This window comes from Notechis scutatus, chromosome 3, assembly GCF_049901735.1.
Source record: "Notechis scutatus isolate UNSWTSFEM ecotype Mainland chromosome 3, rNotScu1.2, whole genome shotgun sequence".
In the NCBI taxonomy this organism is placed as follows: domain Eukaryota; kingdom Metazoa; phylum Chordata; class Lepidosauria; order Squamata; family Elapidae; genus Notechis; species Notechis scutatus.
In genome coordinates this window covers 62,348,016-62,367,125 of record NC_142011.1, presented here as the reverse complement: position 1 = coordinate 62,367,125, position 19,110 = coordinate 62,348,016, and the positions used below count along the sequence as shown (strand labels likewise).

At 35.1% G+C, this 19,110-nt stretch overlaps 1 protein-coding gene across 9 annotated transcripts in view; it reads right to left on the bottom strand.

Annotated features, from left to right (window-relative positions):
* ELAVL4 (ELAV like RNA binding protein 4) overlaps nucleotides 1-19,110 on the bottom strand; it is a 143,707-nt gene that overhangs the window by 14,939 nt on the left and 109,658 nt on the right. For 8 of the 9 annotated variants that reach the window (XM_087960248.1, XM_087960247.1, XM_087960249.1 and 5 more), the window contains one exon: nucleotides 10,888-10,991. The exons of the other annotated variant lie outside the window; for it this stretch is intronic. In XM_087960248.1, the coding sequence (XP_087816374.1) occupies nucleotides 10,888-10,991 (104 nt within the window). The remainder of the gene's footprint in view (nucleotides 1-10,887; nucleotides 10,992-19,110) is intronic. 9 annotated transcript variants of the gene reach the window in all.

Below are 19,110 nucleotides of genomic sequence, written 5' to 3'. Positions count from 1 at the left end.
TACAGTAATAACTAATAAAACAACACACAAAAGAAACTATATCTTTATACTGCACCATTTATAATCAGTCTCTTACACAAAACAGAAAGGTTTAAAAACCATCCTTATGTAAGTGTAAATGGATATGTCTGCATATGGACTGTGCAAATCATTCAAATGGGTTGTTCAAAGAGTGAAGTACCATATGGAACTGATTTCTTAGAAGACTGAGGTGTTAAGGCTCTTTTTTGATGTTCTGAGCATACTGGTGGTCTCTACTTAACGACCACTCATTCAGCGGCCATTCAAACTTGTGATGGTGTTGAACAAGTGATACTAGTGACAGGTCTTTGGACTTCATAGTATCCCCTGTGGTCATGTAATTGCAATCTAGGCAATCAGCACCTACTTTGTGATTATGGCATCATAGTATCTCATGGTCACCACCTACAATTTTTTTGCTGATTTCTGAAAATCAAACTCAATGAAGAAGCTGGCAGGAGAATGCAAATGGTGACCACGAGACATTCTTGCTTAATGACAGAAACTGGGTATACCAGAACTGCTGCTGCTAAGTGACATGGTCATGTAATTTCATGCTTTATCTCATCGCTTAAAGATGGCAATTCCAGTCCAAATTGCTATTATTAACTCTAACCTGTACATGTAAGGCACTTTTAACTGGAACTGCAACTGAAGGTAAGTTCCTGTGCCTCTGAATAGTCTGTACAATCATAATGTATCCATGCTTATGTATGCATTGTCCATATATCTTTATTGACATACAGAAATGGAAATACATTTTATTTTCATAATTGAAAATGTTAAAATGTATGATTTTATATAATGGAAAAAGGGCCTAGTATGCAATTTCTGAATATTATATTTGTATTTAATTTTTAACCAATTTAAAAAAGCTTTATTCTAAAAGACTATACCATATACTTCTAGCAATCATTAGGCATACTATGAAATACTCCATACTTCTAGTAATTATTAGGTATGCTATACTTTTGAGATATACAACCCAAATAGCTTTCTGTTCATCTAATAATAAGCATCTCAAAACATGATTACACACACACACACACACATTATTGTATTACACTTATTATACAGCAGTATGGGAGGAGAGGTTTTAGTCACAAATATAACAAGCAACGCCCTTTTCTCCAAAACAGAATTTTAAATTGATGTATTTTCTTCACTTCTAAAAATAGATAGTAAACCCAGAAAATGATAGAAAATGGCTCATTTATCTCCATACTTTATTAAAAAGATAAGCAATTTTTGGATTTACACTAAATAATTTGATGCCATGTTTTCATATCTTTGAAACAAGTAATGTTTAAAAAATAAAATAAAATTCCAATCTGCATTATGAACAAGGAGAACATGTTACAATAACAAGGGTTTATTAAAGTCTATGACAAGTGATTTTCACTTTTGAAGTTGTTCACACTCAAATCACCCTGGAACACATGGCTAGATAGAAACTATTCAGAGGTATAGACCAGTAAAGCTCATGAGAACATTATTTCAACTCTGACCCTGATAGACAGAAAATTTCTTATTTGTTGATCCACATTGATCCATCCCTTATTAATGTGGATTACCATATATTTACAATTTACTTATCCCAACATGATTTGAAAAGAAAGGATTTCAGACAGACCTGTTTCTATGTTTCTTTGCAAATGACTTTATATGATAAAATGCTTAACTGACCTTGGGGATACAGGGAGCAGCAAGGTAATTAAATGATGCTGAGGGGGCGGAGTGTGAGAGGAGTAATTCTACATTGCACTGAATATAAGTTATGCAGGACAATAATTTTGGTAGGTTTTCAAGGTCTATCAGCAATAAAGGTTATTTCAGAAATCCAAAGTTTTTTGTTTCCTTAGGTTGCCTGTGTTGCAGGACTTGATACTTTTAGACAAAAATAAGCAACTGATTTGCAGTCTAATTAATCTATGGGGTCAAAAGGAAACATACTTAAGTGCTGTACCTTAAGTGAATTCAGCCCTTCTGGAATGACCTCAAATGTCCTCTGAATTATTTGGTAGCAGAATTAAGTTAGGGTTAGGGTACCATAGTATTATCAATTTATTTAGACCTCTGCTGTGAAGAAACTGCCTTTTGAGCTTTTTCACAGCAAATGAAGAGACCATTAAGAATAAAAAGCAAGCATCCCATCCATGTCCAGGGAGCTTACAGGCTGTTCCAAGACTTAGAAGCTTAAAAGTGTAAATATCTGATATAATAATTTATATTTATTATTTAATCTTTATAATTATTATTATTATCTAATTATTATCTAATTATGAAAATAATGAACTGGGGACTACCTTTATGTTTTTTTAAAAATGGGTATATATGAGACTGCAAGTTTACCTATCTATCTAGATTTAATGTGCATGTCTTTTCTAGTTTTATTTAGCTGTTTTAAAAAGATGTTCCCTAACAGAATTAGATTTTTAAATTAATATTAATAGTAATGTTTTGAAAGCTTCATAAAATTATATGAAAAATAAAATTGATCAGTACACAAATAAGACAGACTGCCAATGATTCAAAGGAGTTTTTGGCATGTACAAAGTATATCCTGCAGAGAATATTAAAGTGATACTCCAAGCAGCAGCATCAGGTAACAAAAATGTAACAAGTATGGAACAATCTTTTAATTAAACGCTTAACTGTAGAATAAGGAAATAGTGATGAACTTTGCACTGGTGCATGGAAGGCTAATAAAGCTGCCAATATCCATTTAATAGTTAAGAGAAAACCACCGTTCTTAAAGGAAATGAGGAAAGTAGACAATTGACATTTTATTTTAGAAGATATGTTTCAAAAATCTCTTAATGTGACCCTGGAAAAACTTCAGTAGTGTACAAATAATACCACTAAATATTGGTGGTAAAATAGGAGGTGACAAACCTGCTTGACGAAAATCACATCATATATTGACTATGCTGATGGTTTCTTCTCTAATAATCTTCAACCTGAAGCAGTATCAGTATCAGACAAAAAAGGAGAATAGCGTGATCTCCCAAATACAATAGTTGCTTTAAGGACATTTTTTGCCATAACCTCTCCTACTCAAGGTGACTGGACTCAGATGCAAGCAGGATACTATAGAGCCTGCCTGCCTGCCTGCCTACCCATCCATCCATCCATCCATCCATCCATCCATCCATCCATCCACCCACCCATCCAATTATATGTCACACTTTCATATCAAAGTGACATTGGGTGGCATATAAGAAAGAAAACCAACAATTTAACAAACCAACTATGAGGCTACAATCAGCAATTCCAACTCACAAAGGGGCTCCAACAATATTTAATGAAAGGGACCTGGCTAGATCTGTAAGTACCTGGCTACGCTTACCTAGCTAGTAAGTAACATGGGAAAGTGATTCCACAGTTAGCTTGGCTGTATGCCACATAGGGATTTATAGGAGGCATTGAGCATCTTAATTTGCACCTGGAGACCATACACAATCCAGATGGGTAGTGACTAAGGCATTGTGAGCAAGTATGCATAGCTAGGGGCTATCTTTCCCCCTCTAAAAATGTTAATATTTAATAAAGTATGCATAGTTATTAGTGATTCTTAGGACTAGAATTCCTGTAAAAATAAAGCTCTCTGTCTATTATATAATTTGTTTTCATTTTTAATTAGCTAGTGTAGACTATGAATTTTCTTGGTATGTAGGATTGGCATGTATCCACTATAGCAGAGTTTGATAGAAAATGACAAGGAAGGCTCTCTCTGTTTTTACAAGAGGAAAATATACAGAAACTCACAATTTCTACCTTATCAAATGGTCATGTTTTAAATCATTAACAATATTGCAAGTAGATTTTACAACTGAGGTTCAAGATTAAAAGTTAACTATTCTTAAATGAGAACAATATATTTATAATTTATTTTGGAAAAATATTTTGAAAATGTACTATTTCAAAAGCAAAATGAAATTTTATTATTTTGATAATATTTAATATGAACCCTAACACAGAACATGACTGGAGGGAAAAACAATGTACACATCTTTTAAATAACAGCGAAACACAGTGAAGGTTTAATAGCAAAATAACTTATAAGTGTTTTCATTAAACAAGGAGATAATCTTTGCTGAAACAAAAGCATGATATTATATAGAGCATAATGGAGGTTTTAGATAGAAATTACTGAAATTACCTCAATAATTGAGACTAGACCCGTGATGGTGAACCTATGGCACACGTGCTACAGATGGCACGTGAGCCGCAGGCAAACTTGCCTCACTGTGCATGCACGCACCTCACAGCTGATTTCGGCCTCCCAGAGACTTGAGGAAAGCTTTTTCAGGACAAAAAATAGGCCCGTTTTGTCACTTCCTGTATTTCTGGAAATACCAGAAGTGACAAAATGGGCCCATTTTTCAGCCTTCAAAGGCTGCAGAAGTTTTCCACAAGCCTCTGGGAGGCTGAAAATCAGCTGGGAGACGCAGTGCAGATAAGGGGATGGCGGGGGGAATTGCACGCCCATGCGCAGGGGGCACACACATTGCCTTCTGGGTGCTGGCACGTGAGTGCACATGCACAAGCGCATGCACAATTTTTGGCACAGAAGCCCAAAAGGGTTAGCCACCACTGGACTAGACTAGTTTTTAAGGAGACTCTCACAAGATCATGGATTCATACAGTAACAGATTCACTGGATCATTTTTCAAAGATAGGACTATAATCTAAATTTCTGTTATAGAAAACTTATATCTGAAGAGATATATTCAATTACCTAAATTCTACTACATAGGCATTTTTCAAGATCTTTTATCCCTATCCACATTTTAATTGACTAAGCTGGAGCTCCATTTTAATTTATATGATATTCTATTCATAATGATGTTTTAATGTACATCAACTTTCTATACCAACTGACTGAAATTTCAGTTTGGACCCCTTTCGTTTATTAACAATTTTAATAGGTCATGAAAAAAGGACTAGAAGCATATAAGCATATAAGCATTCGTAATTCCAGTTTAAGGTGTCTGTAATTTTAAAACATAATTGACAAAGGTAATTTTTTACAGTTTGGAGAGTCTTGGAATAATAACTGAAAAATGTAAGAAATTAAAAAGATGGCATACCAAACTGAATATCAGTAACAAGAAATGTAAGATATACTGTATGAATCACAATATCAAGCTACACCACATTTTTATTATTCATTTCTTTACACTGTTTCTTAACAGGAATTTAAACTGAACAATTGTGGATGGTTTTTGTATTATGGTTTTCATACTTAAAATGCCATTCACAACAAATGTTACATTTGTTTATTGAAATGTTGGCATTTTGTTAATGATTATGTTCTGATTTATACTTGCAAATCTTTAAAGTATCAGTTAGAAACAATGCAGTAGATATTTTTTAAACAATTGGTCAGGCATTGAGCTACATGGTAAGCTTAATAGTTCTCTCTTCTTGTTGCACTCCCAATGGTCTAGCCCTGTGGAAGGTACAGAATTTTTAAAATGAGGAAAATAAGATTCTCTAATCTTGAAGCTTCAAATATGAAAGCTATTGTGTCATATGTATAATGAAGAGGATTGGTAAGGGCATATTAATTTTATTTCATCATAAATAGAGAATGAATGTTTAAACTTTTGGACTTCCCCAGAATTTTCTGTATTATCATGTTGCCTGGAGAATTTCTGAATGATTTCTGGGTTGGAAAAGGCTGGTATACAATTCTGGACAATTAGATTTGTGAGGAAAACTTATTCTGTACAAATTAATGATTTATTTATATTCTGTGCAATTGTTGTCCATGGGGTAATAAGGTGGGGCAAATCATAAAGTGTTTTTGATGATGTAAAAGGGAACTTTTTACCCTTGCACAGCTCAACTTAATTCAGTTTCTTGTCACCATCCTTGTTTGATATTACCTTTTATAACTAAGTTACATAAGACCAATAGCAGAAATCTTTTAAATTTTAAAAAGAAATTATGCAATTTAGATAAATGGAAGCATCAAGAATAGTAGGTTATAAAAGAAAAAAAATAGCTTTATTATCACTTCTTCCATTCATACATTATTTTTATTAATATAAATATTCCTGAATAGCATTTTGGTCAAGTGTAGGCTCCCTCCTCATACAAATTAAGACTAAAATAATTTTAAAACTTGGTATAATAAAAGCCTGGCGAATACATTTAAAATTCTTCAAAGGCAAGATTTAACAGCTATTGAAAACCAAAGTGTCTGTTTCTCTTTTTAAGAAACACTTCATACTCAAGATTCCTTTTCTTGTTCACTGCTGTTGTAACTTTGAACAGTCGCTGAATGAGTGATGGTGAAGACTATTTGTATTTACTTAAATCCTTCCACTATGATTTTTTCCTTTTTTCTAATAAATATTACAAGTCAGAGCTCTGAAACTGCTTTGAATTTATTATTTCTTGCCCAGATTAGTTGGAGAAAGTCTGAAAGTTGCCGTTCATTGTGCTCTGCTTAACAGCCCACTCAGAAATAGTAAGTGATCCAAAACCATATAGGTGAACTCTATACTGACTTGCACATTTACCCCCGTCCCAGCTCAACACCTTTGTTGCTATATTATAATGATTCCTTGAAAAGAGTCTCTATAGTGCATTACAGAAATGTAAATGGGAGAAAGATTATTAAGAAAAGAAATACTGACTAGAGTTTTTTTCTCCAGGAAAGAGTGCAAGCTATTCATCAGTTGAAGTTGAGCAAAGATGCTCCTAGCAACAGCAACCCTTGACACTCCAAGAGGATGTTGGATTCTGCATTCTCACTCCTGTTCTGATCGATGAATCTGATATACAGAAAGAGCATAAACCCATCTAGAATAGACTGTATCCAATCTCAGATTATTTTATCTACTCATCAAAGTATATTACATTTTTCCAGGAACTTGTTAACCTGCATATAGTCCATTACTTATCTCCAGAGAAAAATTCAGGATTTTCTTAGCACAAGATCTGACAAGAAGAAATAAGAGCACGATATTTTAGGCACAACTTTGAGACCTAATCCTAACTCTGTTTTCCTTATCTGATATACAGAATAGGATCCATTGCTAAAGCTGGACCTAATTATACCTTTGAATGGACATTTTTAAGAAAACAAAAAGGCTAAGAAAACATAACATTAAAAATGATATTATTACAATATAGTGTGTTTCAGAGGCATTTTTATGCAGCTGTGATATAATCATTTTTCAAATAACTTGAATGTTAAGTAGTTCAGTAAGATGAAAGTGAAAGGAGATATGATGATGGAGCAAAAAATAAAAAAAATAAAGCCAAATTAAAAAAAAAGATTATGCAACTCATTAAGTGAAGTATGAGGCAATTTCCGAAAGGATTTGTTAGAGAAAACACTACAGGTAGTCCTCAATTTACAACAGTTGGTTTAGTGACTATTCAAAGTTACAATGGCACTGAAAAATGTGACTTATGACTGTTTTTCACAAATTCAACCTTTGTAGCATCCCTATGATCATAGTTCAGATGCTTGGCAACTGGTTCATACTTATGACCGTTGCAGCGTCCCAGGGTCATGTAATCACCTTGCAACCTTCTGACAAGCAAAGTCAATGGGGGCAGCCAGATTCACTCAATAACCAGGTTACTAACTTATCAACTGCTGTGATTTACTTAACAAGTGTAGCAAGAAAGATCATAAAATGGGGCAAAACTCACTTGACAACAAATTTTGGGCTCAATTGTGTCATAAATTGAGGACTACCTGTATTACTTCCTTTGGTTTTGCAACATGCTAGAATTAAAATGTCCACATTTTAAATGACTAAAAACTCACTCATTAGTTTTCCCAATTTTATTTCTTGTAAATCAGCTTCTTAGCTATCATTAATTCCTAAATATTGGAAAAATAAAGAGCAACTCAAGCACTTTTTATTTGTACTTCCTTTTGTGTGACTATGTGATAGAATTAAGGATGATAATTCAAATGAAAAGAACTTATATCCTGACTTTTTGCAGTTTTCTGAAAAGCTACTGTGGAGGTCTTTGGGACACTCTGAAGCAGCATGATGCAAAAAGACTGGAGGGGAAAAAAAATCACAAATCAATTATAATCCCTTCAAAGAATGGAGTAAGTTCTTCTGCTTACCAAAATAGTGATTTGGATCGTAGCCAAAATGATTATTGAAGAAGAACTAAATATCACCTAAGATTTATAGTTATATTGAGCATTAACAATGAACTCTCCACAGTAATTAATAATATGATTAAGCTTTACTCATCTAGCCATAAATTTAAATGAAACTGTTATGAACAAATTAGTCAGTATCCTTTTAAAACACATATTTAATTTAAATCCACCATATTGGAATATACTGTAAATAAGCAGGTGTTAAGTCCTTATTCGTCACAGTTTTTAAATTGTTAATCTACTTTACCAGTTAAAGGAATCATGTTTCACTTATAAAAATAAAACACTATTAGCAGTATTAACTTTTATCAATGTATAATAAAATCATGAAGGGTAACTACTGAGTGCATAGCTTATTTATAAAATAATCAAATCCACAGCAATCTATTGTTGGACGAATAACTAGTGTTTTAATAAGTTACAGCTTAGCTTTCTCCTATCTAATAATATATTTTTGTGAGGAGATCCTGTTCTTTTAAATAACGAAATACTGTGTATTTGATGCACTGTTAGAGGAGTATCTTAAGTCATGAATAAGTGTAAAGCAAAATATCAGTAATAACAAGTATAATACAAAATTAGCAAGTTTAAATCACACCTGGAATTATTTTTATATGCTTATATTTCAAGATGATGGTAGTCCACTTAAGACTGAATATTAAGGCAGACAGTCTGTTATTTCATCAAAGGATATTAAGATACCTAAGTTAATGTGAAAACTGCGGATTAATTTAAGACTGGCAATCAGAATACAAAGTCAGAATATCTCATTGTAATTTAATTTCAAACCTGACCACAAACAAATACTCAGGATTTATCTTTGTTTCAGATTAAAAACAAGTTTTAAAAAAGTCTTGTAAATTTAAGAAAACAGAAGACTAACAAGCAAGAACATAATCCTAATAGATTTACACAGATCAGGTTTCACAGAAACATATAAAAGCCTAGCGCTGACATGTACGACCAAACTGGATGAAATGTTAAAATACTGAATCTTTAATACACTACTCATCAGAGTAAATCAAACCAGCCCAATATATCTATCAGTCAATGCTACTTTCAAATTTATTTTAGTACTCAAACTTAAACAGTACTATTAATTTCCCTGAATCTATGTATATGTTTTTTATTCCTAGTGCTTTCCTGCAAGGGCAGGGTCTGCTTTTTTTCAGATCAACAGAGTTTTAATCCATTGGTTGTGACAGGAATTGATCGTCTGGCTTGTCGCCCACTGTTGTGGGCTGGAAGAGTGTGACTGGCTCAAGGTCATTCAGCTGACTTTCATGCTAATGTGGATTAGAATTCACAGTCTCTGGCTTCTAGCCTGGTACCTTGACCACTAGACCAAAGTTTCTAGTTTATAATTCATTTAAAATACATATAGCCACAAAACTTAACTATATAAATACAACTTTAGACTTTAGAAAGGGTTGCTTCTGTTTATGTATTCCATTTCAAGGATCAATATAGTTAACCAAACCACACCCAAAATAGAGCACGTCAGAAGTATATAATTTTGGTCTCAATGATTTTTAACAGGCCTAAAATTTATTCTACTAGAATATATGAATTTCAACATGAGTATTAGTATACACTCCATTTCTTTGTCAATATATTCTAAAATTCTTGAATTCTGTCATTATTAACTTTCTGAAAATAAATAAAAAAAACAGAAAGTGTTTTAAATTCAGGGAAATAATAACCAAGCATTAAAGAAAAACAATCATATACAAAATGAATGTAGCTCTAAAACCACTACTTTAATCTTTAAATTATACATTAAGATACACATATATTGGTTTTACTTTCCATCTTTAGTTTGGTGGGTTATATTTTCCTGGTAAGCTTTCAAGTTAGGTGAATACTGCAATTTCTTTATTTGGAAGCAGACCAGGAAGATTTCAATGCTGTAAAATACATTGAAAATGCACGGGATTGCATAGTAAGCAATTTCAAAAAATGTGAAACACACTGATTTTGGCACACTATTATACTATTACACTATATGTCTGCACACATAAAACTGATTACATTGTATTGCATAGCACAGATATATAAGTTTCTAATGAATTAACTTGCATCATGGATAAAGTCTCCTAAACCAGAAGGACATTATAGCAAGGAACTACTGTTTTTCCCAAATAGATCCACGTACAGAGAAGCTAATGGCATGCAGATAATGCTAAGATTTTTTTTAATGTATGTTTTGCTTTCTGGAAAAGAATCCCATTCTAAAGTGTATTTGAGCATGATCAGTGTATATGAAATTAATAAATTAAAATTAGTTTACTACCAATTATTCTCAGGTAGAGATAAATAGACAGACAGACAGACAGAGAGACAACAGAGTGCCTATTATTAATCAGGATTAATTGGCATAGGCAACAAAACTCCATATAATGGCCATCTTATCAACATCCTTATGTTTTATCTCCTGAGCTTAATTTATAGATTACTCTCTAATGCTTTGACAACCTGCCCTAAATTTTTTGATAGTCATTTTAAAAGGTTTTGTTTTTCCTTTCTTTTTTTAAAGCAGAAACAGCTGCGTTTTGAAAAGAATGAAAAAAAAAAAATCTGCTGTACACTTTTTGTTTCAAAGTAAGAGATGTTAGCATCCTTTGAATGGTGGAGAATGCAACTTTGATGAGATAGCCAGGAGCTGACTTAACTACACTCTTCCATAATTTAGCAAGACACTCTTTGTATTCTCTTACCTTTATGGTTTTGGTCTGGAGTCTGAGTCCATTTAAAGTGTTAATGGCTTTCTCTGCATCCTTTGGATCAATATAGTTAACAAATCCATACCCTAAACTCTGCCCTGTTGAAACATAAGAAACAAAAAAAAAAGGACTCAGTATTCTTTGTAGCAAACATGTGATTTCCAAATGGGGGATTAAAATTCTTTTCTCTGGTACAATTCTTAACCTAAAAAAATCATCCCAATCCAGAAAGCATACCTGTATAATCTGAACTCCTACAAATTAACATTTTTTTTTAAAAAAAGTATGGGACCTTTTGTGTATGGTAATGCTGATTCTTCTACATTCCACAGGGGAGTTAAAACTGAAAACCGCATGAATTAAAAAAATACTTAAGTGATCACTCTTGCTAAAGCTTTTTTGTATGTGAATCACATTAAAAAAACAGATGACAAGAAACAGGTAGCAGCAGAATTACATGCATAAATTCATTAGCTGTGTGATATTTTAATTAGCAGACAGAATTAAAGAAATGGCTGTATAGCAATGCAAGTTCAACTGAAAATGAAAAAAAATGTTATGCTTACACCAGACAATCCTTAAAAGCCAAAATCTTACCAATGAAAACATGTAAGAGATCTGTGTTTCCTTAACCTTCACTGGCTTTTTAAAATTTAGAACATTCATATACTGTCCCTCAACAAGAAAACAATTTATATAAACAAAGCAGAACATAATTTTCAAAAGTCAGAAGATGAAAAACTAAAATTAACAAATTAACTGCTGCTTTGACAAGGACAACACAAATATTTAGATCAGAAACATTAGAATATTATGTGCCAGCGTAGCTTTACAGTATCTTGTACTCTGCACTGTGTTCAGGCAATGAAATAGCAAAAAAATAAAAAATCGAACAATAAAATTATTTTTGTATTTAGATGGTAGAAGCTGTTTTGAGCAGTCAAGACAATTTCAACAGCTTTTGTTTTATTGGTAGAGTCTGTGTTTACATTGTACTGGTCATTTCTATCCAGAACCAACAGCATAGTTTGGTAACATGATCTATTATAAGACGCAAATATGGGTTCATCTTGGCCCTGTAGTTTAGTGAGAAAAATTAACTAAGAAAAACTGTTCTCACCATAATTTCCTCTTTGCTTGTTCTATCACATGTGCTTACAAATGTATTTGTTTTAGAGTGTATATCAGCACATGCATAATTACACATTAATTTTTCCTTCTGTTATCTCAATATGCTCAGTTTTGAAAAGTGACAATAGCTCTATATTCACATGTATTCCATCCTTCTTGAGAAACCCAATAATTTTATATTTATATATTACAATTTGGTTTTGTTTAGCAGTTTTTAATTATATTAATTATAAAATATAGGTGCATTACTAAATCTGGCCAAGTCATATGCAAGTATCTTTTAAAAGCCAGTGCATTGTGACAAAGAGTATATATTGTCTCCTTTGTACAATCTTTAAGATTTTAATTTTATTCTTTTATGAGTCTATAGGATGAGAATGACATTCAGGCTGAGATCCAATATTATCCTGTGTTTTCTGTCTGATTTTACAAAATGTCTGACTGTCATTGGGATTAAATGTGGACAAGGCAACAGAAATTGCATCCAGGCAAGACGAAACTGTATGTTTTCATGTTCAAACTGACAGTATAATTCATCATGCAAGAGCCAACATAATAGAGTGGTTGAAAGACAAGTATATGACAAAAGAAAAGTGACTTGAAAGTTGTTGTGGAAGTTTCTTTCTGATGAAATTCTGTACATGTAGAAAATGTTGGATTTCAATTTAAAGCATGGATTCTAAGAAATTGTTTCCCCTACCTGGACTCTAGAAAGACAGAGCTATCAACTTGATATTCACCTCATTCTGTTTGAAAAATAGAATCCGATATTTTTAACTTAACAGAAATAAATTTCCATACCATAGAACTCTGCCCTTCCTTCCCTTCATTCCAGAGAAATGTACACAGAGTAAATATATAGTAAAAACTGGCCCATTGCTTTTGATGAATTATTTGTAATTTCTAGCAAGTTAATTTTTGGGTAGATCTGAGACAAATTTATGTTTTCTCAAACCAAAGCTGCCTCACGTTTCAAAGACCAAGTTTCTATGTCACTTGCTGAAACAGGGCCACTATCCTAGTATTTTCTCACAGTGCAGGGTCTGCTTTTCAGATCAACAAATGCTATTTCACACAATAAAATTCAGTAAATGGGTCTAAATGGATGGTTTTCATGTCTGTATTAATTATGTACAGCCATGTTTGTTTTTCCTCATGGGCATTTTCCATCAATGTTAACACACTCTGTTAAGCAATGCTGCTTAACTGAGTGCGGCCATACTATGGTAAGCATATTTCCTGCATTTTCTCTGTAAATAGTAAAACACCCGCCTGCTGCCAAACACGCCTCCTGTGGTCAACAAGGGAAATACAACATGCACATCTAATGACATATAAAGGCTGCTTGACACTTTTAGTGGTTGGCCAGCATTCAGTGCCATATAGTGTTACTGGGCAAATCATTTTGTAAAATTTTGATTTTAAGTGACTTGCATAGGCCTATCACAGAGCACTCCAGTGATCTCTTTCCCACACAGCCAGGTTGCATTCACCCTCAGATCTACTGCCGCTTCAGCACTGACCTGAATGATGAAAGTGCTTGGGCTAGTTTCTAGATACACAGCCTGAATTGTGCCTCAATATCAAGTACTTTCCAGATGGTAGCTGAGAAAAGGACCTCATTGGCATAAAGCAAAACCCAGGGGGCACTGTGATGCAAGTCTTGTGTGACAACAATGAACAGCAATGGCGAACCTTGGGCACACCAATCTTCACAGGAAAACTGTGAGAAAGACTAGTAGCATGTGATACTCGGCTGCTGGTATTAACATAAATATTTGGGTAGATCACAGAGCCATGGGGTGCAGTGGTTAGAATGCAGTACTGCAGGCTAACCCACTGCTCACACCAGGGGTTTGATTCTCAAGGTTGACTCAGTTTTCCATCCCTCTGAGGTCAGTACATTGAGGACCCAAACTGTTGGGTGCAATATGCTCACTCTGTAAACCACTTAGAGAGAACTGCAAAGCATTGTGAAGCGGTATATATGTCTAAATGCTATTGCTATTGGGTACTGTTTTATGAGTGGTTTCAGCATACCATGGTCACATAGTACATACCACATCAGCTGATGTGAAACACACACAAAAGGCCATGGAACTTCTCAGGAGTAACAGTGTGAAAGGCAACAGTGAGTGCTGAAATAAGAAACAGCAAGAAAGAACACCAGTGTTTGAAGTGTTGTGGTGATTCAATCTGAGCCCTTCATTTCATGGCCAGGTCTTTTGAATTAGTAAACCTGGCTTCACAGAGACTTTCTATCTCCATGATGGTATATTTCCACACTTCCACTCCAATCCTCTGGTTCTGTGCCTGACTTTTTTTGACATTTGACTTCACATTTTACTCTTTATCTTGTATTTTAAATCAGTTTACTGATTTTCCCTGCTGAAAATAATTAGAATTTATTGTATAGTAACATACACATATACCTACATACATAATGTACAAACATACACATTCAAATATACTGAATGCTTTGTTTGTACTTATGTGTACTAATAAAGACTATCACAATTAAAAGTGATTGTTGTGTGTGATAGTTGGGTTCAATTAACAAATGCAATTTTGGCCACTGTCTGCAGAGACCTCTTGGTGTATATGTAGTAAGACATTAAATGTTAGGAACCTAACACCTTGTCTCAACTTCTTCCTTAGCAGTAACTCAATAACCATTCATACACTGCATAAATTATGCTCCTAACCCCTTTGACCCTTATATAGGTCACAATGGCAAAATAGATGGATCTACAGCATTTCTAAATTAAATTTCTAATTTCTAAATTAACAAAGTCTGTTAACGAGACAGAAGGTTTGACAGATCCATTGTATCAGAAATACAGGTTTACCATTCAACGTTACAATTGAAAAAAGTTACATATGTCCTGTCCTCAAAGTTATGACTGACATACCATCCCCATACTCATGTGTTCCTTGGCAACTAGTTTGCATTTACAACCAGTTGCAATATTCTGTGGTCATGTCATCATGTTTTGTAACTTCTTGTTTTGCAGGGAAAAAATGCCTATTGAATATACTGGATTTGGATTTACAACCACATGAACTGCTTAACAACTGCAACAACTCACTAAACAACTGTCATAAAAATGGTTGCAAAATCAAGTCCGCTTATGTGATGACTTGACTTACGATTGCAAAAAACATCTGGGCTCAGTTATCAGTCACACACTACTGTATTGAGAGAATAAACTGGCCCCAAACCAGAAAAATAATAATGATCTAACTGAAAGTAATGGGACATGTAATTTAAATTTTAAAATAGGCCTTTAAACTATTTTCTTAAACATCATTTTAAAAAACCTCCAGAAACCTCCAGAAAGCAGATATAGTTTCCCTTGGGTATGACACTTGCCATCCTGTCCCCAAAAAGCTTCAGAAGTTTTAATGTTATTTTTGAAAGTGTTTGTGGCTGCAGTCTGATTTCGGAACATATATTTCAGTTATGTTTGCTGAAATTATTAGTACATTTGCCTAAATTATTTGGTAATTGATGATAATCATACCAATGCTTTTTATTAACTTGTTTTATTCCCCATCTAAAATAGAAAGGAAAGGGCTAAATTGAGATTGGCTTTAATTCTTGATCATTTGTCAAGTCAAACTTTTCCCAAAGAGCTTCTTCACATACTCATATATATTTATGTCTCTCTGTTTCTATAGTTCTGAAAGCAATGTGTATTATAGACTCACTGTAGTATATATCATATTCTGATGTAGTGATACTTATATCAGTAATCTCATGCTTCACATAAAATTGTTTCTCTTATTTCTTTGAACTAGAAAACAAAAATGTCTCAATTATAGTTCTACTCTGCAATTAGCAGATTAACAGATAATAAAACTATATGTAAGTTACAAGAATGAAGAAGAAAGAGATGTATTTAATTCTATCCTTTTTGGTTAATCTATAGTTCAGAAAATTTCCACCTTCTTTATTTTATTTGGCAGCAGAATGACTCCTAGACCTAAACTATTACTTGTTCTCTTTTTGTCTTAGACTCACTCAGGTATCTGAAAATACAGTTTTGAGAATGTGATTATGAAGGTTTGTATGGTATCTATCTGGCATCCTAGTCAAACAGATTTTGTTGAAGAAAAAATAAGTCTCAAGAGTGCAAAATCCGTATTTTAACCTCTTGTCTAATTAGCATAAACTTTTGCTTCCAAGTGAGTAAGAAATATTTCAGAAGATGGAGTACTTTTCACTCCCTCCAGCATCCTGATGTTTTCTTCCTAAGAGAGGAAATATGATTTTTTCTCCTGAACAGAAATTAAATTGTTTGCTTCATCCTGGAAGCTCCCTACTAGTGTAAAAATGAAGGAGGCAAGCAGCAGAATGCAGAGCCGAATTGAACCTTAAGGAGTTATTTGAAATTAACAGTTTGAATGATATCTAGGTTGAATTCAGGATTATATGGGAGATAAATTTAGGGCTTGAGATTTCTAAGTCGCTTACATTTTAACAAACATTACAATTAAAATGTTTCTTAGATAAAATTTCACTTCACCTAAGCTAGTAAAAATCAAACCCATTACTTCTAAAAATTTAGGATCACTGAGTAACTGCACAGCTATATAGGTGCAGGGTTACAATTCTGAAATAGGGCGTTGGTACTTACCTGATACGCCTGTTCTCTGTGAGCTGTGAAGAGCATCCAGTGATGGGAGGGTGCTTCAGTCTCTTCTAGGAAGGCTGGGCTTAAACTTGAGGACACTCCTCCTCCTCCTCAGCGTCCCAAGTTTTGTGAAGCCGAGGTATTGATACCCTATATGCTTAAGCCTATGTAATAACCCTGGCCGGAACAGACCCCCAACCAGACGGAATAAAAGGGTGGGGCTGGATGCTCTTCACAGCTCACAGAGAATGGGTGTATCAGGTAAGTACCAACGCCCTTTCTCCCATGAGCTGTTCAGAGCATCCAGTGATGGGACATACCAAAGCTTGGCACTGTCCTAAGGAAGGGACTCCGTCTGGATTGCAGACCTGTCTCTGAAATAACTTGCTGCAGAACTCAACTACCAAATGAAGCCTCGGCAGAAGCAAATACGTCAATTTTATAATTTCTAATAAATGGAGATACCCAGGTTGCAGCTCCGCAAATCTCCTCTATTGTAGCTTGGGTCGCCTATGCTGCTGTGGTGGCTGCACTCCTGGTGGAGTGAGCGGTAACGCCTTGGAACACTGGAATCGAGTGAGAGTTGTTGAGGTAATTCCCTGTTAGGAGAATGAGCGCATACAGGGAGACGTATTTGAGAGTAGTGTTTGAATAATACACATACAGCACACAGATACACTGTACAGTAAATGTAGGTTTTTACTTCCAGAAACGTTAAGCAAAGTCCAAACAAGCAATCCAAAGTCATTCACAAGTAAATCAGTCAGTTTTTCAATCCAGGGATAATTCAATAACAAAGTCCAGTGTCAAAAACAGTTCAGTATTAGACTTACATTAAATCCAGAAAATATCAGTCAATTAGGAAAAATGGCAATACTCTCCAACAGAAGGAAACAGAGACTTACTCACACTCTCTTCTGAGACTAAGGCGAAACAACCCAGGTTTCTGGCTCCATCTTATGGCCGTTTGAGAAACCACACCTAATTACAGTTTTGCATTTTCTTAAAGATATAGTTTTAAAATGGTTATCCTGGTTTATATATTTCTAACCCAAATACCTGTTAGGTGACTTATATTCCTAACAAGTCATATGACGTAGCGATGGTGGCCCTTAGCCATCTACCTATGGTAGAGGGTGAAACCTTGCACCCCAGGATGTTAGGTTGAAAGGACATGAAGAGGGCTTCTGTCTTTCTGGAGGGCGCCGTGCACTCTATGTAGATGTGTAAGGCGCTTCTTACATCCAAGCGGTGCCATTGGTGTTCGAGCCTGTGTGATGGACATGAGCAAAAATTTGGGAGCACCAGCTCCTGAGCTCTATGGAATGCCGAATTAACTTTTGGAATGAAGGAGGGATCTGGTCTGAGAACCACTCTATCCGAATGGAAAATGCAGAGGTCTTTGCGCACTGATAATGCAGCTAGTTCAGAGATTCTTCGGGCAGATGTAATTGCTATCAGGAAAACTACTTTGTAGGTTAGAAATCGAAGCATCGTGGTCCTTAGTGGCTTGAAAGGACCTGTAGTAAGGGACAATAGTACCTTACTTAAGTCCCAAGTTGGATATTGGTGCATTGGGGGGGGGCTCAAGATCTTGGCACCGCGCAGAAAACTGCGAATCCGAGGGTGATGAGATATGGAAGTAAGATCATACCAAGATATGACTGAAGCCAGGGCCACCACCTGTCTCCACAGAGTATTGGGTGATAATCCTTTGTTTAGGCCCTCCTGTAAAAATTGTAATAACTGTGCAACTTATGGGGAAGTGGGGTTGATCTGAATCCTCTGACACCAACGGCAGAAGCTAGACCAGGTAGCCTCATAGATTCGGTTAATCAAAGGATGTCGAGCCGACTGAATAGTGTGAATAACTTGAGTAGAAAGGTGTTCATCTCTCAGACATCGCTGTTCAACTTCCATCCGTCTAAGTTTAGCCATTGGGGGTCTGGGTGTAGTACTAGGCCTTGGGACAGCGATATGACCGATGATGGGATTCTCCACGGTGGTACCGTCGAGAGGTCCTTCAGGTCCGCAAACCATGCTCACCTTGGCCAATAAGGAGCCACTAATAGTAGGTCCGCTTTTTCTTCCAGCAACTTCTGAATCAATTTGGGGATCACGGGGAGGGGAGGAAAGGCATATAGCAGTCCAGTGGGCCAGTGACACCTGAGGGCGTTCACGTCCTCCGCTCCCTGCGATGGGTAATGAGAAATGAATCGGGTAAGCTGTGCATTGAGTGGGGAGGCAAACAGGTCGACAACCGGTTGGCCCAACCTCCAAGTAGCCTCCAGAAAGATCTTGGGGTCCAGACGCCACTCTGATTGGTCTAACATGGCTCTGCTGAGCCAATCCACTTGTACATTTGCTACTCCAGATATGTGCTCCGCCTTTAGAGAGAGATGGATTTCGGCCCACAGGAATAGTCTTTCAGCTTCCCTCATTAATAGAT